Genomic DNA, 27,295 nt, shown 5'->3' on the forward strand with positions numbered 1-27,295 from the left:
GTGGGATTTTTATCCAATAGCCCATTGGACGGGACTCTATATATATAAAATATATATATATATATATATATATATATATATATATATATATATATATATATATATATAAAATATATATATATTTGTATTCATTATATTCATTTTTTTTGTTTTATATAGCACATTTCACTTGTGATTATATTTATTCTACCATTAGTGTGACACAGGGAGTTGTCCATATCTACTATATTAGATGAATACTCTTTAGGTCACATTTTTTGATCACTAATATATAGCGCAGTCTTTACACTTCATTTTATGTTAAGGCAGAATTCCAGCTGGACGGTTTTCACTTTTCACTGCTGCTACACCCTCCCTGAAGCCACTTCCTATAAGTCATAGAGTCATTCAGTCCTAGAGTACTGTGATCCCAGCCTGCATGATGACAAACACATGTAGGAGGGGGACAGGCTGTGCTCATAGAAAATAGGCAGCATGATGCTGACTGTCATTCTGCCCGAATAGAATTGGCGGTTTGACAGATGAGGAAGCTAGTGACAGGGCAAAAGTATAGACAAGGTAAGTAGAGCTTGTGAACTCTTTTTTACAACTGTAAATTCAAGTGAGAAGGAAGGGGAGGGGTGGAATTAAAAAAAAAAAAAAAAAAAAAAAATATATATATATATATATATATATATATATATATATATATATATACACAACATCTAGTCATTGGGAGTTCAGTCATCCACTGTTTACGCTTGGTGTTTCTCATAAATTAGAAGCACGGTCCTGATTAAATGAATTAATTCATCTAACCAATAATCTCAAAAATGTGTTGTTAGCCAATGAGTAATGTCTTTCCTCTCCAAGTAGGATGGAAGTTAGGGTTAGCAGACTCCTTCGCACAAAGTTTTCCTTTTGATGTTGCAGACCATACACTAGCCTTATTCACAGCACCATCTAGTGGTTAAAAGTGACTAGTACAATGCTGTCTTACTGGATTGTTTGCAGGGGAATGAAGGTTTTATATAGTTTTGTATCATAGCTGCCAGGATTGAGTTACAGAATGTGCAAGTAGTCACCGAGGCATGCTGGTTTTTTAAAATGATCTTATATATCTGTAAGTGTAAGGATTAAACATACACTTAATCAGTTGTATTTCAAAAAGAGAGGGTTATTGTAACTTTAAAAATACAGTGTGATTGTGTTTGGAAAAAAAAAATGTGCTTCCTTGAGCGCTTTGTTCCTTCTTATTTCTATTGTTAAAAAATAAATTTTCTCAAATATTAGGATTCACTAATATTAGGAGCCTTGCTGGGATAATACAGAGAAAAAACAGTAGGTCTGAGTTTATTTTGTTACATTATCAAGCAAAAACTGTGGGTTTAAAGATAAACATCTTTTGCTCTGTTGATACCATCCTTAATAAAATTGGTCGGAGTGCCATCTTTTCCACAATATTGCATAGTTGGACCTTGTACTTGTTTGTTAAGGGTATCCCCTGTAAATATATAATCCTTGATTGGCTAGCATGTTGTGGCTAGGGAAAATAAAAAAAATAAAAAATTGGGGGGAAAGGGGACAGCAACTCTTGATTAAAGTGGGGTTCTTTTTCTATATAGGGTATGATTTAACAAGATCCCTTTGCCTCCTCTGTTTGTTTGCTTGTAATTGCAAGCACTCCGTCAGTGGTAAATGGTTTGGTTCAACCTTCTAAGTGCAGAGCACTAAGTTATTTTTAAAAACAACAGACTTACTGGCAGGATCACCAGGTGAAAATAAAGGAACGAAAGTCTAAAAAAGAAAACAAATGCAGCCATCACATCTAGGAATTGGTAAGCTGCAATATAATAAATGTTTGCTTTTGGGTTTAATACCTTTATAGCCTTATTAGCCTTAATACCTTAAGACCCTATTTTTACAATAAACTACATTTTTACAATAAACTAAATGTTTTATGATATTCAATTTAGTATTTGTATACAATTTTCAATTGTTTGGAGACACAATTTGATGACCATAATTTATGGTGTAGTCTCTTTAACTTTTGCAGACCCCTTTGTCTCACAAATTTTTTTTTTTTTTTTTTTTTGTTCACATGTTAAATAGAATCAAAGCCAGAACTCACCACGTGAAATAGTACTTTCTGTGAAATTACACTAGAAGTCTAAACATAAACATAGAATGATGGAAAAGAAATTAAATACCTATGTATAGTACTGTCTTCTTTGTAGCAGATGAAGGTAACTCTAAGCAATAAAAAGTTGATTACTTTAAAAAGAAGCAGATACAGATTCTGAGTCTGTCATAACAGCATGTAATAAAAACAATGTTTCAAAATTCTACTTATTTACTGTTAGTGTACAGATTTCATTTGCTGACTGCTAAATCATGTTAACTTCTATTTTTCAGGAACCTTTTCTCAAAATCGAAGACCATTACCAAAACAATGGGAAGAACTCCTTGAACAGTTAAAGGGTATCAACGTAAACAAAAGTGAATCCAGGCTACTTGGCATTATCAAAAGACACATGAAGAGAAAATAGCCTAAGAGCAATGTGGAAACCAAAATGACATTTTTTTTCATATCATTAAATCAATGAACCCTGAGCAAATAATGAATAGTTTGTCATACATTCATTTTCAGGTTGTGCTTGGAAATTCTAATAACATTGTTTGATACAAATGCCTTAAATAATTAAATAAATAAATAGTTATTATGGAAGAACTAACATATTTATTTGATTTTGTGCATACCATCATTATGCTAAAATGATATGATACATATTAAAAAGAATATACAAGATACATTTGCAGCACATTCAGATGGACCCATAAGTTAAATGAAAAATACATATTTGATTTTGTTGGAAAAATAAAAAAACTTTTTCTATACTAAATAGAATAGATATTCAAAAGTACCATGTATTTCTTGCAATAATACAAATTAACTAAAATGAAATTGTACTGTACTTAAAAAATGTCTTACTCCGTTATACTGAATTGCTAACCACCAGGGAATGGGACCTTACAAGTACTGATTGTAGCACAGAGCTTTATAATTCAGTGCTGCGATAACTGACACAAATATTTTTACATTGCATGGATATTTGCATACACTAAATAAGGTGTGCAAAACAAACTGGAATTATTCTTCAAATGGACACATTGGGGTTGATCTACTAAAGGCAAATCCAATCTGCACTAAAAGTACACTTGGAAGTGCAGTCGCTGTAGATCTGAGGGGAAGATCTGAAATGAGGGGAAGCTCTGCTGATTTTATCAGCCAATCATGTGCAAGCTAAAATGCTGTTTTTTATTTTCCTTGTATGTCCCCCTCAGATCTACAGCGACTTCATTTCCAAGTGCACTTGTAGTGCAAAGTGGGTTTGCCTTTAGTAAAAATCCCCCATTATGCCTACTGAGGGCCAAGCCCACTTAATGCTCTTCTCCAAGCAAAATTTGACAACTCCCTCTCCTTCCTTTCGGCCTATTCCCATTTAGAGAGGTCTTTCCTAAGCCTCTTTTAACTTACCTAAATCCGCATTCATGTGATCCTCCATCACACCTCTGAAAGTGAAGACTCATGACCCACCACTGTAGTCATGATGTCACCATAATGCTACTGGAGTTTTCAGGACCCTGTGAGACCCCTGTTAATGAATTCATGGGAAAGTATCCATGTCACCAGGCAGCAACATAGGCCACCAAAGGAAGACATTCCCACTCTGTAGTCCAGAAGATTTGGGTTCCAAATTGCCACATAACTACAATTACAGCTAAAAAGGTAATTTTTTATTGCTGGAATGATTAGCTAGAGCAGGGTGGGGGACTTCAACTTTACAGAAAATGATTATAGAACTTTGGTAAGTAATAATAAACATTAAAGTAGTAATTGTGACTTACCAACTACCATATTGTAGCCCCATAAAAATGACATTAAAACAAGTCCTAAAGTATTAGGCCTCATGTACACTGCTGCTCCTAAACTGACGTTTTTGGAGCTTTTGGCATTTTTTGCCTAAGCCCCTGAATGCACCTCATTAAAATACAATGTGCCCTTGCACACATACAATTTTAGAGGAGTGTAGGAGCAGCAGAGTTTATAGGCAGTCAAAGCTCCTTCTCCTGAACGCAAAATAATTACATTCAGGAGAGGAGCTTTTGGGCATAAAAACACTAAACGCAGTTAAACGCGCCTAAGTGCTAGGCACATTTACAACTTCAGTGTTTATTCATTTCAATGGCCAAAAAAAAAATTCTAGCCAATGAAATAAATAAATGCCCAAGCACCAAAGGCTGCTAAACTCTGCTAAACTCGTCTAAACTGATTTGAAAAAATGCAGGTGAGTTTTTAACGCTGATTTTCACCTGTCAGGAGTAACAGCGTTTTACAATAACCAGTGTGCATGAGACCTCAATATGCAAATTGCATAAGTAAGTGTAGTTTTACTGCACTAAATACATTGATGTTTTTTGTATATGGGGAGGTGATGAGGATGCTACTTACATAGTGGAAGAAGACCAGTTACAAGTTTATAGGGAAAAGGATTCTGGGAAATTTTGAATGTAAGATGTAGACTTTTGCTGATGGTATATTGTAAAGTATTTTGGATTTCATTTAAACACACAAAGAGCAACACACGTTAAATAAATACACAGTTGAAAGACACACACATATTGAGTATTTTTAGCAGAAAAAAGATGTGTAAAGTATTGAACATATTATGAAGCAGGCCTGGGGGTCTTCAATTCTGCTTCCTCTGTATTATAATTCTGCCTACTGTCAACTCTTTAGAGTAGTATTGAACATCACTACATTAGTGTTGCCCACCCTGAACATTTTTCCTCCAAGTATCCCCCTCTATCACTCATTAGTTTACATAACAGAATACCATTGTAAACCTGATTTCATTTTTGTTGCTAGCAAAAAAAATGTAGATGGCTACAGATAAAAGAGAAACATTTATATAGATTTTAAAAGCTTTAAATTACAAAATGGCTTGTATGGCATTTTGCAAAACCAGAGTTACTTTCTAATTGATAACGTCAATTCAGTGCTAACTCTTCCAAGTATCATTTTAAAGTTGGTTCAATAACTTTGCCTATAAGGTCAGAGTAGGACCTGCAAACCTGCCCTGCAGTATGTAGAAACTCCTGTTTTATTTCAGGCACTTGTCCTAGAAGATAAAAAAAAAAAACCCTCAATTATTTATGGAAAACTATAAATACCTATATATAGTTCTGATACACATATGAGAGTATTAGAGCAGACCAAATATTCAAAGCAGGATACCTGAGATGAGCAAAACTGGATAAACTCACATCTCATTAAAATCAACTAATCTACTAAACTAATAGGTATGTATTGGCAGGTTTTTGGAAGCTTGTACCAAAATAAAGTTCCTCTTTTTGATATTCATCTTGCTCTCCCATGTGTATCAAATGTTGTTTTGGGCTTTACCGCTGTCCTTCTTTAAGGCATGTATACAGTGTATTTTTTTTTTTACACTGGAGGGTTCAGAAAGCGAAGAAGAAGGCCATGAGGAAGAAGCCAAAGAAAAGCTAAAGTTCTTAAGCCCTAAAACATGTCACTTTTTTTCTCCATGCCTTTTTAAATTGAAAAATATTTCCAAAACATGTGATGTGAACAGGGTGGATAAACTTTTACATGAAACTGTATATGTAGCTATGTATATATGTACTGTATATTGGCTTTAGCCAGTCTCCTTTTCCATTTGCCACTGCTGGTATTATTAAAAATGCCGAAAATATTTAAAATCAAATAATAATAAAAATAATAATAATAAATATATATTTTAAAATAAAAATTAATAATACATTTTATATGATTGATACGTAGATTGTAGCATGCCACCTTTTCCCCTTATGCTTTGCTAAGGTTTATATGAAATAGAGCCTAGGGGGTACAGTTGAAGAAATTGTTTGAGTAAAGCAAGCCTCATTGATGGTGTCCATGGTAATAATAACCCCCAGCATTGGTGTCAGAGCCAGCAATGACAACTCCCAGCAGGTGTCAGTAACTGTATTGATAACCCCAAGCAAGAGTCAATGTCGGAAATGATAAACCCCAGAAATAACCTCCAGTAAGTGTCAGGGCCAGTGATAAGCACCAGCAAGTGTTATGGCCAGCAATGATAACCCCCTGCAATAATATCCAGCAAGTGTAAGGGCAAGCAATAACCCCCAGCACAAAAAAATCCAGCACAACCCCAAGCATGTGTCAGGGCCAGCAATAATAACCCCCAGCAGTAACTACCAGTAAGCATCAGGGCAAGCAATAACCCTCAGCGATAAACCCCAGTACTATACCCCCAGCAAAAGTCAGAGCAAGCAATTGTCAGCATTGGTGTTCACTACTTTTACTTACCTTAGCACCTGGTTCTGCAAAGCTTCGTCTTTCCTATGCTGCTGCCAGCACTGTAATTTATCTGTTGGGCAGAGGAAGTACTCTGCCCAACAGAGGATGGAAGCACTGTTGCATGCATAGTGTTACTAGAATATTTTGCTTATGAAGCAGGGGTCCACTGGATGGTGGTGCTTAAAGAAATTTTGGGTTTTCTACAGCACACCCAAGCACACCCCTGCGATTGCCATTGAGAACATGGATTTAAAAGTGACGGAAAATGATTGTGAAAATTATGTAATGCTGCTTAAATGATTTTGTGTTTCTCATATTAGCAGAAATTTGCCAGAAAATCTGTCAAACGATTATGAAATGTCAGCTGCTGTAGCCAGAGGTTAATAAGTACATTACCTGGCTGTATTTGGAGAGATAATGCGTCTTTCAGTTTTTCTATAAGCTCCCTGAGCTCATCTTCTTCATTCTTCGCAGATGACTCTTGAGGACCATGTGTAGGTTGGTTGTTTATTGTATCTTTTATAGCAAAGCTACTTTTTTCAGGCCTCATTTCAGTTCCTAGTGTGTAATTTTCTTTATAGCTAGTAGAAATCTTAATGGACTCACACAAGTGTCTCATATGTGTCAGTGTCTGTTTGTTTCGTGCCTTCAGATGGTCATTTTCTCTCTCTAAATTCAGCTGACAGCTCTTCTTGCTCCTTTGGATGGATACCCTAGTCTTATTATAACCGCAGTCGTCCAAACTAATGGAATGAGGAAACCTTGGTGTACTTCGGTCCATTTTTTGTTTTCTCTTAGAGAAATAAATTATACCCTAGAAAAAAAAAAGAAAGAAAATAACATATATTTAAAATATTATTTCAATCAGGATTTCACAGATTAAAAAAAAAATGTAAGTATTCTATGAAATTAAAGTAATAGTGTAAGTTGTATAGATTCTTTAGCTATAGAAAGGGAACTATGCAGGGAATAATTAAAACATTACACTTTGGATGAATGCATTTATTTATTGCTGTGAAGGGTTAATATACAGCTACATGATGAAAATAATACATGCATGCCTGTCTCTTAAAAAAGTCTGAACCACCAAGCAGGTGTTTGTGACATCATCACATTGATGATGTCTGGGAGTGGACATTGATTGCTTAGGAGGAGACTCTGTTGTTGTATTGCTTCTAGCAAGCTGTACCTGTACTAAGTTGTTAGAAATTATTCATATGAGTTTGTTTTATTTACTTTTGTCTTTTAATAAATAACAGTCTTACACTATGTGACGTTTTCCCTCCATATAGCCATGAGATAATTTAACAAGTGAAGGGACATGAGAAAGCAATATCTGAGCTTGGGATACTTCATAATACATGTGAGACTTTGACCTCCTAATAATTTAGTAGGCACACCTGTTGGAAACTGTTTTGCTTCAGTTTTGTGGGCAAGTAGTACATAGGGCCAATCAACAAGATGGGTGGGAGTTGTGTCCCTCAATCAACATCAGGAAAATAAAATTTGCAGTAAATTTAAAAACCTTATTTTCTTTCACCCATTGAGGAACACAGGAATATAGTACCGGTAATTATGACTTTTTTGGGGCAACCAAAAGTGGGCAACAGCCACTGAGAGAAATCTGATTAGAAGAATATTGAAATGAATCAATGCCCAAAATATGCTAAATAAAAATGGGGAGCAAGTATGGAAATTGCTACTGACAAGTAAAAACACCATAAATGAATCTGTGTTCCACAGCACTACAGGTAGTACCCGTAGAGGAGAATTTCTATTTTAAGGATGATGGACCTCAACAATAATGTGGTGGACAACCTTTGATATTAGGAAAGGAATGCTGGACAAACATCAGTCTTGACCCAAAGATCAACAAGTAAACAGCTAGAAAAGGCGGGAGTGAGGACACATTATACCAAAATAGATGTACAGGGACTTCTGACATAGCTCTATTTTGGTAGCGTCACTCCAGATTACAGTGTGCCAGAAGCTGTGTGGTGTGTCAAGGTGTTGTCGGGCATATTGTACAAGGGTTTTTTTGTGGCAGCAATAAAGGCTTCTTTCTGGCAACACGACCATGCAGCTCATTGTGTGAGTGATTTCGGCGAGGAGAGAGATAGAACAGGGCCTTGTTCAGTGCTATTAGTTAGTGTGCTATACTGTGATATTTTGCTTCAGTTGTCAGTATAGAATATTAGTTTAGTGTCAGTCTAGGGATAGCGTGAGTGTAGTGAAGAGGACCATCATTCAGCTTTGCATAGTATGCAGCTAGAGTAGGGACAGCTCAGATAGTTTCACTGTAGTGTAGTGAGACCGTGTCATTCATACATACATTAGGGTGGAGTAGGGACAGCTTAGATAGTTACAGTGTAGTGTAGTGAGACCGTGTCAGTAATCTGTACATTAGTGTATAGCTAGAGTAGGGACAGTGTCAGTGTAGTGACGTTTAAACACCGTCATCAACGCCGACATCAACAAAGAGACAAAGAGACAGCAGCTGTTATCTCCCAGCCCACTCCCCAAAGTTCAGCTGTCTGGGCCTTTTTCAGCACATATGCAGCAGATCGAACTGTTGCTATATGCCTCAGGCTCATAAAACGTGGCAAAAACACCAACCATTTGGGTACCACATGCTTAACAAGGCATTTAACATCCAACCACAGAGCACCTAAAAGCCACACAAATGGGGCACAAATCTGTCCCTCCTCCTCCTCCTTACCCACTTCAGTCTGCCCCTGCTATACCGAGTCATTAGCTCTCAGCAGCCTCCACTGACAGGGATGATGGTATAGGACAGGGTGTCCCTAGCACATCTGCCAGCAGCACACCACCAGCTGTAGACTGTAGCCGGCAAATTTCTCTGCCCCATCTGCTGCAGGGGAAAAAAAAAATACAGTTCCTGCAACCCACATGCTCAGTGTCTAAATGCAAGCTTGTCAAAGCTGTTGGCTCTCCAACTTCTGCCTTTCAGCCTTGTGGATTCTGCCCCCTTCCGTAAATTCGCACAACGTGCTGTACCACAATGGCAGGTTCCCAGTCGCTACTACTTTTCATGTAAGGCTGTTCCATCTCTCTGCCATCACATGGAAGGGAATGTTCTGGCATCATAGGGCAAGGCAGTCAGTCGTAAAATCCACCTTGCTGGTGATACGTGGTCCAGAAAGCATGGACAGGGACAATATATTTAGTTCACAGCACACTGGGTAACGCTGCTTGCAACTCAAAAGGATGCAGGACAGGGCTCGGTCTGCAGTTTGTTGTGCCCCCACGTCTCTATTCAGCTGGTGGTGATGATGCCAGACCTGAGAGCTCTACCCCCTCCTCCTCCCCCTCCCCCCGCCTCCTCACCCTCCTCCTCCTCCGCCACCTCCATGCCCTACTCTGCAGAATTCAGGTACCCCCTAAGCGTTTAAAGGGCTATTCCCAGAGTCAAGCTAAAAGGTGCCATGCAGTGCTTCAGCTGGTGTGTTTAGGGGACAGGAACCACACCGGAGCAGATATTCTTGCAGCTCTGCAGGGATAGGCCCAGAGGTGGTTCACACCATGCCAGCTGGAGCCAGGAATGGTGGTGTGCGATAATGGCTCAAACCTCCTGTCCACCCTTAGACAGGGAAAGTTGACACATGTGCCATGCCTGGCACATGTCCCCAATTTGGTGGTGCAGTGTTTCTTAAATACGTACCCAGGGTTGCAGGATGTGCTAAAGCTTACCAGAAGAGTCTGTAGCCATTTCAGGCGGTCATACGAGTAGCGGGAAGTCCATCTGCTTGTAAACCGCCTGATTTGTGACATGCCCACCAGGTGGAGCGGCTATACATGCAGCAGAGGGCCATCAACGAGTACCTGTGTGAATACGACACAACGATAGGCTCAGGCCGCCTCAGCTTTTTTTTCCCGCGCCAATGGCTGATCATTAAGGATGCATGCACTGTATTGTCACCATTTGAGGAGGCCACAAGGATGGGGAGCCGTGACAGTGCATGCATCAGTGACACAATCCCTGTTGTGTTCCTGCTGGAGCAGACTCTGTGTGGCATTATGGACAAGGCACTGTAGGCAGAGCAGCAGGAAGAAGAGGAGGTCTTCCTTTCCTCTCAAGGCCCACTTTATCTAGACATCATCATTCCTATGTCACAGAACACACAGAAGGAGAGAGGGGAGGAGGATGAGGAGGAGGATTCTGACACTTTCATAGGCTTCAAAGAAGAGGAAGACAAGCGTCAATCTGTAAACGATGGCTTTCCAACCCCAGGACCCTTGGGAGTAGTATGTGGCTGGGAGGAAGGAAGTTTCAGATGCTGTCATCCTGAGTGACCCCGAGGAGTCTGCTTCTCAAGCCTCAACAAATTTGAGGCGCATGGGCAATCTCATGCTTCAAAGCCTGCGAAAGGACCCACAAATACGTGGCATAAAGGAGAAGGATGATTACTGGTTGGCAACCCTCCTTGACCACTGTCATAAGGGTAAGGTCTCAGAACTCATCCCGTCCCCACAGAGAGTGCGTGGGTCATGAGAATAGACCACTGGCCAGAATTTGCCCAGTATGCTATTGAGTTGTTGGGCTGCTCTGCATTCTGCGTGCTTTCAGAAAGTGCATTCAGTGCTGCAGGAGGTTTCCTTACTGATCATAGAATGCGGCTGTCCACAGACTCCGTGGACCGTTTGACTTTTATAAAAATGAATAAGTCCTGGATTACCAACTATGAAGCCCCTGATGCCGATGTCACTGATTAAGTCTTTTTGGGATGTGGAATCTCTGCAGGATTTAGAGGCTGCCTAGCTTTGAGGGTGTTCAATCATTTCATCTGGAAGAATGTTTTTGGTATAGGTTTCATGGGCACAATTAACACCCAAAGACCAATTTTTCTGCACCTGTTTGACAGGTGCACATCATTTCAATTTTTTACAGCAATGCCAATTCTTGCTTTCATCAAGGTTACCTCTATAGGGTTATGGTGGGAAGGCGCAACCCACACACAAAGACCAATTTTTCTGCACCTGTTTGACAGGTGCATATCATTTCAATTCTTTTACAGCAAGGCCAATTCTTGTTTTCATCAAGAGTACCTCTAAAGGGTTACGGTGGGAAGGCACCACCGACACCCAAAGACCATTTTTTCTGCACCTGTTTGACAGGTGCATATCATTGAAATTTTTTACAGCAAGGCTAATTCTTGCTTTTATCAAGAGTACCTCTATAGGGTTATGGTGGGAAGGTGCCACCGACACCCAAAGACCAATTTTTACTTTTATACAAAGTCAAAGTGACACCAGAATGTATCCAAAAAATCTCTAATCTTGTTCCCAATGCACTACATTGTGGCCTCATCATACACACCGGCTCCCCAGCTGTTGCTGAGCAAAATAAAGGCAGCTTGCAGGAAAAATGTCTTTTCTTTTGGCTTTATAAATGCAATTATTGCTGCAGCAGATTGTAGACATGGTACAGATCTGCCACTTTACAGTGGGGACCCCCAGGCACTATATTGGAAGGAATTTTTCATTTTTAGGTTTTCATGTTAAAAATCAAAAAATCACTGCTCATTTAAAAATGACGTTTTCACAAACTTTTTTTTCTTTATTGATACATGTCCCCCAGGGCAGGACCCGGACCCCTATAACCAATGTATGCCCGATTACTTGCATCTAAGCCTTCAAAATGGGCACTTTTAATTCTTGACGTTTGGGTCTCATTGACTTTAATGGGGTTCATTATTTGGGTCCGAACTTTCACGGTGTTCGAAAGTTCTGATGACTAACCGAACAGGGGTCCATTCGGCCCATCCCTACCAACCACCAGGGGGGTCTCTATTTCTCCTGAGGTTACCTGTGGGTTTTTCTTTGTATCCTGAACAATTCTTCTGGCAGTTGTGGCTTGGTATCAAGAGACCTTGGCTTGGTATCAAGAGATCCCCAGATTTTCCACTTCTTAATAAGGGAATGAACAGTACTGACTTCGCATGTTCAAAGCTTTGGATATCTTTTTATATCCTTTTCCATCCTTATAAAGTTCCATTACCTTGTTACGCAAGTCTTTCAACAGTTTTTGTCTGCTCCCCATGCCTCAGTATCTAGCCTGCTCAGTGCATACACATGAGAGCTAACAAACGAATTGACTATTTATACACAGACACAGTGGTGGCTGGTGCTCAATGTTCCTGGGGGATGGCCCGTGGCCTCCCCAGCCAGTCAGCCACCCCCTCCCCCCAGCCAGCCAGCCAGCCAAACAACCAAGCTGATTGCCAGAGGCTGGGTTATCCAGAAAGTTCAACATTATACCAATATTTGGGCTGTACTCTACAAATAACTGCCCAGTATGCACAGGTCTGGAAAGTGTCCAATGTCGAGCATATACAGGGCCTTGAAAAAGTATTCATACCCCTTGAAATTTTCCACATTTGACATAGTTGGTCAGGTTGAAAAAGACACAAATCCATCTAGTTCAAGCAATAAATAAATTAAATAAATCATACAATCCCATATACACAATCCTTCACCCACAGTTGATCCAGAGGAAGGCAAAAAACCCCAGCAAAGCATAATCCAATTTCCTGCAGCAGCAGAGAAAAAAATCCTTCCTGATCCCCCGAGAGGCAATCAGATTTTTCCCTGGATCAACTTTACCTATAAATGTCAGTACCCAGTTATATTATGTACAATAAGGAAATAATCCAGGACTTTTTTAAAGCAATCTACTGAGCAGGCCAGAACCACCACATTTTCACATCTCTTACTGTAAAGAAACCTTTCTGTATTTGGAGATGAAATCTTTTTTCCTCTAGACGTAAAGAGTGCTCCCTTGTCCTCTATGATGACCTTAAAGTGAATAACTCAACACCAAGTTCACTATATGGACCATTTATGTATGTAGGCTGGGTTCACACTGATACGACACGACTATTGTATGACTATCATCCTACTTTGCCCTGCTACATCTGTCCTACATCGGTCCTACTTCCATCCGACTTGAATGAACAAGATAAGATTTTGCTCTGACTTTGAGATAGTACGACTAGTCTTTTGACCAATCAAAACAATCCCAGAGTGACATAAATTTCGTTTACTTCTGCTGTAATCACCATGTCGGATTTCACAAGTTGGATGGTTAGGACAAGGATCCTACTTTGATCTGACTTCAATGATATTCAATGGGCTGAAGTAGGATCAAAGTCGGACCAAAGTAGTGCAGGGAGCACTTTCAGGCCGGGTTTACACTGGTGCGACATGACAGCTGTCCTACTTTGGATCCGACTTTGCCCTGCGACTTGAAAAGGGGTGGGAACGAGGGAGCGCCCCCCCTCCTGAACCGTACCAGGCCGCATGCCCTCAACATGGGGGGTGGGTGCTTTGGGGCAGGGGGGCACCCTGCAGCCCCCCACCCCAAAGTACCTTGTCCCCATGTTGATGAGGACAAGGGCCTCTTCCCGACAACCCAGATCCCGGCCCCTCCACCCTTTGTGAATGAGTATGGGGTACATCGTACCCCTAACCATTCACCCAGGAAAAAAGTGTCAATAAAAAAAACACACTAGACAGGTTTTTAAAGTAATTTATTAGGCAGCTCCGGGGGTCTTCTTCCGACTTCAGAGGTCTCTTCCTTCTTCTCCGTGCTCTCCAGCCTCTTCTCCACGCTCTGCAGTTCTTCTCCCGCTCTCTGCTATCTTCTGCCGGGCTCCTCCGCTATCTTCTGCTCTTTTGCCCGCCCAGTTTTCTCCGTCGTCTTCATCCCTCTTCTCTTCTTCCAATGTTGACACGACGCTCTCTCCTGCTGTAATGCGGTGTGCGCAACGACTTATATATGCATGGGGCGTGGTCACTGGGTGATGTCATCCAGTGACTCCGCCCCTTATGATGTCATTGTCTCATCATGCCCCGGGTGGTGACGTCATAAGGGGTGGAGTCACCAGATGACATAACCCCCCCTAATGCCTATATAAGTCGTTGCGCACCGCACACACGTAATTACAGCAGGAGAGAGTGTCGTGTCAACATCGGAGGAAGACTAGAGGGAAGAGGAGAAGACCGGGCCAATGCTAGCAAAAGAGTGGACAAAAGAGCAGAAGATAACGGAGGAGCCCGGCAGAAGATACCGGAGAGCGGGAGAAGAACTGGAGAGCACGGAGACAAGAGGCCAGAGAATGCAGAGAAGTTGGAAAAGACTCCCAAAGTCAGAAGAAGACCCCCGGAGCTGCCTAATAAATTACTTTAAAAACCCGTCTAGTGTGTTTTTTTGTTGACACTTTTTTCCTAGGTGAATGGGTAGGGGTACGATGTGCCCCATACTCATTCACATAGGGTGGGGGGCCGGGATCTGGGAGCCCCCTTATTAAAGGGGGCTCCCGGATTCCGATAAGCCCCCCGCACGCAGACCCCGACAACCAATAGCCAGGGTTGTCGGGAAGAGGCCCTTGTCCTCATCAACATGGGGACAAGGTACTTTGGGGTGGGGGGCCGCAGGGCGCCCCCCCTTCCCCAAAGCACCCACTCCCCCATGTTAAGGGCATGCGGCCTGGTACGGTTCAGGAGGGGGGGCGCTCGTCCCCACCCCCTTTCCTGACCGGCTGGGCTGCGTGCTCGGATAAGGGTCCGGTATGGATTTTGGGAAGACCCCCACACTGTTTTTTCGGCATAGGGGGTTCCCCTTAAAATCCATATCAGACCAAAGGGCCTGGTATGCTCTTGGAAGGGAACCCATGCTGGTTTTTTATTTAAAATTTGGCACTAACTTCCCCCTCAAGATCATCAGAACACAAATCGCATGCCAAAGTGGGATCATGCAAGACAGCGATCCGACTTTGATACGACTTCAATGATAGTCAATGGGCTGAAGTAGGATCAAAGTCGGACCAAAGCAGTACAGGGAGCATCTTCAAAGTCGGACCAACTTGTGTCGGACCAGTTAAGATGGCTCCCATAGGGAAACATTGATTTTCACACGTCAAGCGCTAGAGCTCCCAATGTCGGAGCGTTTGTCGCACCAGTGTGAACCCGTCCTAAACCCAGGCTGACTTGTCTTTTGACCAATCCAAACAATCCCAGTGTGACATAAATTCTTTTAACTGCTGCTGTAATCACAGTGTCACAAGTCGCATGGTTAAGACAAGGATCTGACTTTGATCTGACTTTGATCTGACTTCAATGATATTCAGTGGGCTGAAGTAGGACCAAAGTCGGACCAAAGTAGTGCAGGAACCTTTTTTAATGTCGGCTCTCATAGGGAATTAAGGGAGTTAAGACAACTCTCATATCCATCCTCATAGCCGAGTTCCTCAATGCCTTCTATCAGTATGGTTGCCCTTCTCTGCACTTTCTCCAGTTCCCGGATATTCCTTTTGAGAACTGGTGCCCAAAACTGAACTGCATATTCCAGAGGAGGTCTTACTAATGATTTGTATAGGGGAAAAATTATCTCTCTCTCTCTCTCTCTGGAGTCCATACCTTGCTTAATACAAGAAAGGACTTTGTTCATTTTGGAAACCACAGCTTGGCATTGCATGCTATTATTAAGCTTATAATCTATCAAACCCCCCAGATCCCCCTAGTATGTATGATGCTTGCATATTCTTATTTCCCAAGTGCATAACTTTAATTTTATCAATATTAAACCTCATTTGCCACATAGTTGTCCAATTAAACAATGCATTGAGGTCTACCTGTAAGTTGGAGACATCCTGTAAGGACGTTATTCCACTGCATAGCTTGGTGTCATCTGCAAAGACTTCAATTGTACTTTTAATGCCAGACCATATATCATTTATAAAGATTTTAAAAAATAAGGGTCTCAACAATGAACCTTGGGGTAATCCACTGATACCCTTAGACCATTCAGAGTAAGAATCATTAACCACTACTCTCTGAATTCGGTCTTTTAGCCAGTTTTCTAACCATTTACAAACTGATCTTTCTAAGCCTATAGACTATACCATACACATTAGCTGTGTGTGGGGAACAGTGTCAAATGCTTTAGCAAAATCCAAGTATACAACATCCACAGCCACCCCTCTGTCCAAAGTTTTACTTACCTCCTCATAAAAAGAAATTAGGTTTGTTTGGCAACTTCTGTCTTTCACGAATCCATGCTGTCTGTTGCTTAAAATATTTTTTTCTAGCAAGAACTCATCTATGTGGTCTTTTATTAAACTCGCCAATATCTTCCTGACTATATAAGTTAAACTAACAGGTCTATAGTTACTTGGTAAAGACTTGGATACCTTTTTAAATATGGGCACCACATTGGCCCTATGCCAATCCAGTGGTACCATTCCAATCATTAACGAGTCCCTAAAAATTGGAAACAATGGCTTTGAAATGACAGAGCTCCATTCCTTTAGGATCTGTGGATGGATGCCATCTGGTCCAGGTGCTTTATCTACCTTTATTCTATCTAAATACCATCCCCATTATGGACATGAGCTCCCCATGCTCCTTTGTATACACAGAGCTGAAGAAACTATTTAAGAAATTTGAATATTCACTGTTGCAACACTGATTCTCCTTCCAGCCAATTGGGAAGCCGGTCTGATACCCGTCACCTGATTGGCTGAAAGGACAGAGGATCCTATTGGACGCCTACGAAGAGGGGAGGAGACGCACAGCGTAAGCGAGGAGGAGAAGATTCTCTGGCCAATGCCTGGATGCCTGGTCCCCGCTGATGCCTGGATGCACGATCCCTGCTGCTTCTCCTCAGATGCCTGATCCTCACCGCTGCTCCTCGGATGCCCGCCGCCTAGATGGGGTAAGTGCCGGTGGACTGACCGGCGGACAGCAGAGGGGTTTGAGTTGCTGCAGGGGGTGGACCTGTAAACTTCCCTGAGGCTAGAAATGCTTGACTGTCACCACATTACAAGTATGCTTCACAATCTTTTGTCCAGCAGGGTCTAGCTTCCAAGGCAAATCTGAGGATCAGCCAATTCAGATAGCTGCTTTGTGGAGACCAGCTCAAGCAACCTAATAAAAGTCTTGATTGGAAAAAAAAACATCCACAAAATATTGAGAAGGTTGAGTAAAGAGAAAAAAATTGTAAAAATATAAGTAGAGTTTTCCTGAGCATAGCTGAGGAGGAAGTGTCCAACCTCCTAGGACACTAGCTAAAAACTGAAGCATGAAAACTAGGGGAAGAATTATAGGGGGCTGGCCTTTAACTTTTCTTCTGTTTGCAGCTACATATAACCCACACATTTCAGAATTACTATAATCCTGTATCCCTTAATGATTCATAAAGAAACATTGTTTCTTTTGTTACACACAAAATATATATTTGTTATATTGTATGCAGGATGCAGTGGGGGAGATTTACTAAAACGAGTGCACTCAGAATCTGGTGCAGCTCTGCATGGTAGCTAATCAGCTTCTAACTTCAGCTTGTTCAACTAAGCTTTTGGCAATAAAACCTGGAAGCTGGTTAGTTTCTATGCAGAGTTCCACCAGATTTTGCACTCTCCAGTTTAAGTAAATCAACCCTACAGGTACAATGTAGATTTGACTTACACAAGTTATTTTTCCATAAGGCTCCATGCACACTGGAGCTGATAAACTGCAGTTTATTCGAGTTTGGGTGTTTTTTTTAAAAGTCCATAAACTCCACTCTATGTTATCCTATGTGTCCATGCACACATGGACGTTTTTTAGCTTTAATGAGCTGTGGAGTTTATGGGCTTTTTTCTGAATGCCAGAAATTTGCGATCAAAGTGCCGTTTTTCACCGCCAAAATACGCCAAACGCCGATAAACGCTCATAAATGCGCGCTAATTAGCATTCGGCGTTCTATTTTTTCAATGCATTGTGGGAGTTTGGAATGCATTGTGGGATTTTTGGAGTGTCCTCTGTGTATTTTTATTAAAAACGCTAAAAAACGCTCATAAACGCTCATAAACACTAGTACAAAACGCTGTTAAAAGCACATTTTTCAACCAGAGTTTTCTTCCAGCAAATTGGCATCCAGAAAAAGCTTTTTTGAGCTTCAGTGTGCATGGAGCCTTATTCTTTCAAACCTGAAATGTTCTATAGTTTAAAGTATTTTAGAATTATGAGAACAAAACTGTGCTAACTATAGAAAGATAAATACAGACAATTCTATATTCATCAAACTGTCAAACCTTAGGTCACAGGACAAGATCATTTACGTAGTTCTATTGACTAAAACACCATTATAGCCAAGTACCAACTTGTGAACTAAAACCAAATTCCAAATTCATCTATAGAATACAATTAATAGCAGTGTTACAATAGATCTTACAAAAGTTAGAATTTTGAAATCCTACAAAAAAAGAAAAAAGGAAAAAAGAAAAAAATATTTTAATTATCTCTTAATGCATTAGACAGAAATAGTGAATAAACTATTACACCCTTTCTACTACATGTTAAAAATGATTTTACTTGCTTCAGCCCCGGAGGATTTTACCCCCTTCCCGACCAGAGCACTTTTTGCGATTCGGCACTGCGTCGCTTTAACTTACAATTGCACGGGTGTGCGACTTTGCACCCAAACAAAATTGATGTCCTTTTTTCCCCATAAATAGAGCTTTCTTTTGGTGGTATTTGATCACCTCTGCGGTTTTTATTTTTTGTGCTATAAACAAAAAAAGAGCGTCAATTTTGATAAAAATGCAATATTTTTAACTTTTTGCTATAATAAATATCCCCCAAAAATATATAAAAAAAAACAAATTTTTTCCTCAGTTTAGGCTGATATGTATTCTTCTACATATTTTTGGTAAAAAAAAAAAACGCAAAAAATGTATATTGATTGGTTTGCGCAAAAGTTATAGCATCTACAAAATAGGGATAGTTTTAATGGCATTTTTATTATTTTTTTTTTTTTTTTATTAGTAATGGCAGCAATCTGCGATTTTTATCATGACTGCAACATTATGGCGGACACATCGGACACTTTTGACACTATTTTGGGACCATTGCAGCGATCAGTACTATAAAAATGCACTGATTACTGTGTAAATGACACTGGCAGGGAAGGGGTTAACCACTAGGGGGCGATGAAGGGGTTAAGTGTGTCCTAGGGAGTGATTCTAACTGTGGGGGGAGGGGCTACCTAGGACATGACAGCGATCACTGCTCCCGATCACAGGGAGCAGTGGATCTCTGTCATGACAAAAGGCAGAATGGGGAAATGCCTTGTTTACATAGGCATCTCCCCGTTCTACCTCTCCACACCGCAATTGCGGCCCGCCAGAGAACATCGAGTTCCCGGGGACCCGCGGGCTCGATCCCGTGGCGTGCGCCGGCGGCGGCTCGCGCACGCCCGAGAGGCGGCAAATTTTAAGGGACGTACCTGTACACTCATTTGCCTGCCTGTGTCATTGTGCCGACGTACATCTGTGTGTGGCGGTCGGCAAGCGGTTAAAAAGCTATCAAGAGAAGGAGATAAGCTGGTGTAGAATTAATGGAGAGCTGTTTTATTATTATTTATTATCACAAAATTAGTACATTAATGCTATATTGGTACATAGGGGAGCTGGAATTTAGAAAAAAAAAGAAAAGGTGAACTTAGCCTTTAAAGCAGCAGTGCAAAAATGAAACAAGCTTGCATACAAACTGTAAAATAAGTTAATTAAGGAATTAATACACATTAATTAGGTCTAAAAGGTAATAAAATGATACATAAGTGTTTTTTATTTTTTATTTTTTTTATTTTACAATTGCATGTTTGCTGGAACTGACAAAATGTGCACATCAAAGAGCAAGTCTTTGTTTTGCACGTATACACTAACCAAAATACTGTATATTGTAGCAATATTTTTACAATCTATTTACAAGGCTTGATTCATAAAGGAGCTGCTGGTGCACTCTTGATACACAGAACAGGACCTGGCTGTCAAACTGCAAAAAAAAAGCATCTTGTCCCTGTATCTAGATTTAAGAAATAACTTTAAATGTGTACAATTTTTACCTTACAATATCATAATATAAAAGTCACCTAGATTTAATCAGCTCCGACTAAAACAAAAACAATAAGTACTTTTGCCTTGCTTTGGTAGTACCTGAACATTCTGTCTTAGCTCTTCCAGTTCTTTTCTCAGACAGTCACTGTTCACTGCTAAAGTACGTATATGGGCTTCTATTCTGCAATGATTGTCTTCTTGAGTTTCTTGGAGCACTTGGACAGCACCATTCCAGAGACTTAATTGCTTCCTCAGTAACCTGCATTGCAATAAAAAAAAAAAAAAAAAAAAGATACATGACTTGAGAAAACTTTTCATTCCTGCAGTGATTAATAGTAGCAGAGTGACCTGAGGGCAAAAAGGATATTAACGGAACATATCAGTTTGCTCAGCATTGTCCAAAGAATCAGAAATCAAATTGTCTATTCTATAAAGACTACTGCATTGGTTGATCTCACGTGACATGAATTGGTAGGACCTAAATTAAAACAATAGGTTTGTGCTTTCACTTCAAATCAATTCTAATGGTATATTCTGATCAAATGCAGATACTGGCTTATACTATATTATAACTATATTAGGTTATAAGGAACATGCTGTTATTCAGTCACATGGTCATTATTACACAGATTTTACTATTAATTGTAATAGGGCATACACACGGTCGGACTTTGTTTGGACATTCCGACAACAAAATCCTAGGATTTTTTCCGACGGATGTTGGCTCAAACTTATTTTGTCTACACACGGTTCCACAAAGTTGTCGGAATTTCCGATCGCCAACCACGCGGTCACGTACACCACGTACGACGAGACTAGAAAAGACCGGTTCAGAACCAAGCGCGGCACCCTTTGGGCTCCTTTTGCTAATCTTGTGTTAGTAAAAGTTTGGTGAGAGACGATTCGCGCTTTTTCAGACTCGTGGCTTTCAGATCGTTTTCTGCCGTTCAGTTTGTGCTTGTGGGTTTGTATCTGCTCTTCAGTGCGTGCAAGCAAGTTCCGCATGACTTTAGTTAGTCATTGTATTCTTGTTCGTTCGTTACTGTTTTTCAGGTCGCTCTTCACAGGCCTTGCTGTTCTTCAGTGCGTTCTGTTACTTCGTTCTGAGCAGCCGACCGTTTTCTAGCCATGTTTCGTATGCATACTCCTCGTAGAGTTCGTGCTGTGCGGGGGCTTGGTGTTGGGGTCCTGACCTTGACACAAGTCCAGTCCATGAACAGGGTGGGGAGGAGTTCATGGACCAAGAATTGGTTGCTTCAGCGTGACCAGTTCTCTCATATGCCTTTGCTCCGTGAGATCCGTGAGAATAATCCTGATGATTTCAGGAACTTTCTCAGGATGACGGCCCCCGTGTTTCACCGTTTGTTGGCTTCACTGACCCCCTATATCAGCAGGCAGGATACCTGCATGAGGCAAGCCATCACTCCGGAGCAGAGGCTGGTCGCTACCCTGCGGTACTTGGCCACAGGGAGAAGCCTGCAGCACTTGAAGTTCTCGACAGGCATCTCCCCCCAGGCTCTGGGTATCATCATCCCAGAGACCTGTTCTGCCATCATCCAGGTCCTGCAGAAGGAGTATATGAAGGTAAGATTTTTATCCTTTAATATCACATTTTATTGTATTGAATGTTTGCTAATATATTGTATTTCTTTCCTCATTCCCTAATTACCATGATTGTAATATGCTGTGAATGTCCCCTTTGTCCTCATGCATGCTGGATTTTTATGTCATTATTATTTTATGTCCTTCATATATATTTGCCCTTCACTAACCTCCCCAGCATGGTGTCTCCTGCCCTATATTCACCTCATGTAGTCACTTAACAATGTATTTTATCAGCTCCATAGTAGTGCTTTACCCCAAATACCCCCTAAAATGTTTGGAAATGTTATTTTAGCTTTAATTTCAGGCAGAGTGCCAGAGGTTTTTTTTTGTGGTGTCCCCAAATAATTTTTAGTAACCCTCCCTCCCCCAACTGCTAAGTCAGCTGATCCCAATTCTCTATGTATCCTCAATCATCTATCTGATGACTTTTCCAAACCCATACACACTATACCCACCTCTTTAGTGCTCAGATTTATGGATGAATTCCCCAAAGCATGTAGTGCAAGGGCCTGCCTGTATACTTTCCAATGGTACTGTTTAAAGTTTTTGTATCCTATTATTATCTTGATAGGTAATAGCAGAATGTCCAAATGTCCTCAAATGTGTACAGTGTGTATTTATATCTTTGTATTATGGCACTTCTTACCTGTCCAGTGGTCTGCCAATAGTGTAACTAAGGAGGGGCTGTTCCAAGTAATACCCATTATTTAGGCATTCATCTCTCAATGAAGTGAAGAGGGTTACCTGTCCAAGATTCCAACCCCCCTATAATGTTAGAAATGGCCCATGAGAGGGGGGGGAGAGGGAATATGATAGGTGTACCTTATACTTTGGTGTTGTTAAATTCCCCTTAATAAATGCTATCTGGAGGTTGCCCCATAATGTTTGTGTCTAATCTGCTTGCCATGTTTCAGAGTAAAAATAGTAATGTTTATTGTTTTTTCCTCAACAGTTTCCTTCCACGCCACAGGAATGGCAGACTGTGGCCTCCCACTTTGCCGAGCGGTGGGACTTTCCTAACTGTGGAGGGGCAATTGATGGGAAACACGTCCACATCGTCCCACCACCCAACTCAGGGTCGTACTATTATAATTACAAGGGGTTTAATAGTATAGTGATGTTGGCGGTGGTGTCGGATAATTACAACTTCTTGTATGTGGACGTGGGGAAGAATGGCCGGATGTCCGATGGTGGAGTCATCGCCCAGACGGAGTTCTACAGGCATCTCCAGAATGGCAGCTTGGACTTGCCAGCTCCAGAGGACAATGTGGAAGGACTCCCATTCGTGTTCGTTGCTGATGAAGCGTTTGCGCTAGGGGACCACCTGATGCGGCCATTCCCAATGAGGACCCTCACCCCGGAAGAGAGGGTTTTTAATTACCGGCTGGCCAGAGCCCGAAGAGTGGTGGAGAACACATTTGGAATCCTGGCCGGCCGGTTCCGACTATTTCTGACACCCATCCATATGGCGGAGTATAAACTGAACCATATTATACTGGCATGCTGTGTTCTCCATAACTTTTTAAGGAAACATTCGGCCAACTATGCTGGCTCAGTTGGGCCTGAGGCCGGAATCCAACATCAAACCACACTGACGGCGCTTGAAAGTGGCCGTCCTGGCTTGCCCTCCCTGAGTGCCCGTGATGTCCGGTTACGCTACCTGGAGTTCTTTGCAGGTAGGGGGGCTATCAATATGCCAGACAATATGTGAAGCCTTTTTATAATAAAACAAAAAAAGAAAATTCTTTGTGGACATTTACTGCTTGTGTTTGTTTTAGCTGACCCTGACAGAAATGTGTTGAGTCCAGAAAATGTCGTGATTGTGTAACCTTATTATACAAAGCACTGTTGGCTGTTATTTCCTAAATGCAAAAACACATTTCACTACAAGTGCACTTGCAACTGCACGGAACCTGCACTTGTAGTGCAAAGAGGATTTGCCCTTAGGAAATAACCCCCATTTTCTCAGAAAACAACAATTACATCACCCCAAAAGTGTTGTATTGTAGTGTTGACACAATAATCCACACATTCTTGAGTAAGCAACTTTTTTATACCTGCACAATCACATGTGCATTTACCAATGGTTTTTAAAACAAACCAACATGTTTGTTGTATAACAATTTTTGCAGTAGCATTATCAAAAATAGAAATGTCCATTTCAGATAAAACAGGCCTGGTTAAAACCAACAAGAAAGACAAAAAACTTGAACTTACAAAGTTCACATTAGGTAAAACCTGAAGGCTATATCAGACATCAGTATTTAGGAACTGGGTTTGATATAGCGTTCAGATGGGGGGAAATCACCCCTGGAAAAGCCAAATTTGGAAGATGCACACCAATTTACGAATGTCAACATGTGCTATCTGCCATCAGGGCGTGTTTTGGGGAGCAAGCCCTTCCTCAACGCGACTTTATAATTGAGGAAGGGGTTGCACCCCCAAAACGCGTCCATTGATCTCCCTTGATGGCAGATAGCACATGTTGGCACACTGTGTGCATCCTCCAAATTTGGCTTTTCAAAACATTGCAAAAAAATTTAAAAGATTGGACCACAATACAAAAAGTGATTTTGTGGGGTTTTAAATTCGCCCCAAAACATCAATGATGTTATTATTTTTTTTAATAACATCATTGATTTTTTGCTGTATGTTTTGCAGTTCGGCATTACACCCCATGATCTCCCCGATCAGGATCTGGGCACTTTCTGATGTGAAACGTTCTGGATCCACAACATCACGATCACCTAAAAAGAGAGAAAGAAAAAAAAAACAGGTCTCAAAAATCTGCCACCATCCATCTCTTTTACCTGAGCCTGTGGTCGCAGACACTCACCTGTTGTGGTGCCAATCTCCACCACATCTTCTTCTTCCTCCTGCTCCACTTGGTTTTGGGGTATTTCACCTTCTTCCGGAGGTGGGAGGTCTCTGGTCTCCTCGAATGAGGGGTGTCCTCCGAGTCTTTTCTCCCCTATGTAAAACAAAAATGGTATAATTAGCACACAGATATTTGATGGCAGAACTAGAAATAGGAAACATTGCTTGGAAGTGGGGTACAATTGTCTATTTTAGCCGAGTTCCAAGATGTATTTTTTTTATTGTCCTTTGTCAAGCTGCAATACTTTACCTGTTTAGTACAAGCTTCAAAGATGTAGCCCCCCCCCTATAGTATACACTGGAGCACCTGTGTGGCCCCCTAATAAAAATGGTGTTCTGGTGTCCCACACTAGTGCTCCAGTGTCCAGATGTGAAAACAGCTGCTCAGTGTCCTCTCCTTACACACAATCTAGTTTGAATTTCATTCTAGTAACAAACCCATCTACACAAACAAATATTTGGCATCCAAGTAGGCCCAAAAAAAATGTGGGAAAATGCATATGGCCTAAACACAGGTGTTTTAGAGGCCGAAAGAAAAATGTTTGATACGAACGAATAATGGGCCCATGAACATTAAAGTTGCCCTTTTAAACGTTACAATTAATAAAAGCATATGGAGCAGCACTAACGCAATAAAGACAGAAAGAATAGGAACACAGCACAACTACTTACTTTTTTGCAGCACTCTCCGGATCTTTCGGTACTGCTCTGGCTCTCTCAATTTCAGGTCCGACCACCGCTTCCTGAGCTGATCTTTCGATCTTCATACCCTGAAATTCTTGTGAAGGCTTTTGACCACTTTCGCCATGATCTTTGCCTTTCTGATGTTGGGGTTGGGGTAAGGCCCATACTTTCCGTCATAGTTGGACTTCTTCATGATGTCGACCATCTCCAACATCTCCCCAAAGGACATATTTGTGGCCTTAAAACGTCTCCTTCTGGATCGGGACGTGTCCGGATCCGGGCTTTCCTCCTCCTCCTCCTTGTTGCTATAATTAGCACACACCTGCTGTAACTCTGCCATTTGCTCTTCACCCACTGCGCCGAACGAAAAGGGGCGGGGAATAGACTAGAAAGAACATCAGGGGCGGGCGGAGTTACACGCATGCACAGTGTGTATAAAGCATAACACGTGTGCGTATTACGTATGATCTGTGAGCGGAGGAAGGAGCATTGGACGCGCCGATCGTAAGAACGAAGGTAAGAGACAAACTTGTGCCTATACTGCTTCTACATTGAAGCCTATATTGTAACAAGATTAGGAGAGTTTTGTCTGACATTAGGCTTTGTCTTGTATTGTGTCTTGCAGTGAACATGGATATCTTAGTGAAAGACAATGACTTCATGTCAGTATTCATAGATATCTTAAGGGAGCTGCCCTGTCTGTGGGAGATTAACCACCCCCATTTCAAGAACCAAACAAAGAGGAAGGCAGCACTGGTGCAATTGTGTGAAATTGTGAAGCAGGTGATCCCCACGGCGGACATCACCTATTTAAAGATATTAATTGGTGGCCTGAGGAGCACATATCTGAGGGAGCGCAAGAAAGTCCTGGATTCACAGAGATCCGGAGCAGCAGATGACATCTATGTCCCCAGGATGTTGTACTACGACAGGCTGCATTTTCTGGCAGGCCAGACTGAACCCAGGTCATCCCTCTCCAGTCTTCCTTCCACGCTTCCTTCCCCCCCAGCTGAGGCTTCTGACGCCCAACCTGGGCCTTCCAGGCCACATGTGAAGGAGCCCAGATTGAGCCAGGTATAGCATTCCTCTAAATATTTCTGCTTGTCCGATCAATGATGTTAACTAGATGTTAGTTGGGAGTACTAATTTAGGATTGTGATTGATGAAGTAAAACATTACAACCATGTCCCTTTTTCATACACAGGGAAGTCTCAGCCAGGAGGTGGCCGGGCCGAGCCGGCTGGTTGATCTGCAGGTCCCTCCACTCCCCCTGGAAAGAGAAAGTGGCAGTAGGAGGAGTGCCCTAGAGGAGGCTGCCAGAGGACTCTTTTGGAGGGCTACAGAGGTCCTGGGAGCACAACAGACCGTGGAGGAGGACATTGCTGCCGTCATTGCCTATAAAATGCAGAGGATGGAGGAGGGCCAACAAGTCTTGTGTGAGGCGCTCATATTGGAGGCTCTTAACAAAGGTATGAGGGGCCAAATGACAGCTCAGACACACCTTTGCGATGGTCCTCCTCCTCCTCCTGCAGGTCCTCCTCCTCGTCCTCCCTCTCCTCCAGGTCCTCCCAGTCCTCCTCCAGGTCCTACTCCTCCTCCTGCCACATCTCCAACTGCACAGCCACAGCCGGGAATGAAGCGTGAAAGGAAGACCAGAAAGTGAGGACCCTGGATCCAGTCTGGTCGGCCAAAAAATGCAGCCTCTTGTGGTACCACAGCCTGGGGACACAGATGTCATCTGCTGCTATCCGGATCTCTGCGAATTCTGGACCAGACTGCCCTCCCTTACATATGGACTCCTCAGGCCACCAATTTTGATGTTTAGGAATTGATGTCTGCCGTGGGGGTCCCAGGCTTCGCTAATTTC

At 41.6% G+C, this 27,295-nt stretch overlaps 2 protein-coding genes across 2 annotated transcripts in view; one reads left to right on the top strand and one right to left on the bottom strand.

Annotated features, from left to right (window-relative positions):
- FAM237A (family with sequence similarity 237 member A) overlaps window positions 1–2,692 on the top strand; it is a 76,598-nt gene extending 73,906 nt beyond the window's left edge. Inside the window, exon 3 of the mRNA XM_073633388.1 lies at window positions 2,395–2,692. Coding sequence (XP_073489489.1) covers window positions 2,395–2,528 — 134 coding nt within the window. The 3' untranslated portion in view covers window positions 2,529–2,692. The remainder of the gene's footprint in view (window positions 1–2,394) is intronic.
- A 121-nt stretch (window positions 2,693–2,813) lies between these two features.
- The window catches only part of DYTN (dystrotelin), a 58,512-nt gene continuing 34,030 nt past the window's right edge, over window positions 2,814–27,295 (bottom strand). Inside the window, exons 5-7 of the mRNA XM_073633386.1 lie at window positions 20,362–20,521; window positions 6,761–7,178; window positions 2,814–5,162 (exon numbers count right to left, since the gene is read on the bottom strand). Of these exons, the coding sequence (XP_073489487.1) occupies window positions 5,059–5,162; window positions 6,761–7,178; window positions 20,362–20,521 (682 nt within the window). The 3' untranslated portion in view covers window positions 2,814–5,058. The remainder of the gene's footprint in view (window positions 5,163–6,760; window positions 7,179–20,361; window positions 20,522–27,295) is intronic.

This window comes from Aquarana catesbeiana, linkage group LG06, assembly GCF_042186555.1.
Source record: "Aquarana catesbeiana isolate 2022-GZ linkage group LG06, ASM4218655v1, whole genome shotgun sequence".
NCBI lineage: Eukaryota > Metazoa > Chordata > Amphibia > Anura > Ranidae > Aquarana > Aquarana catesbeiana.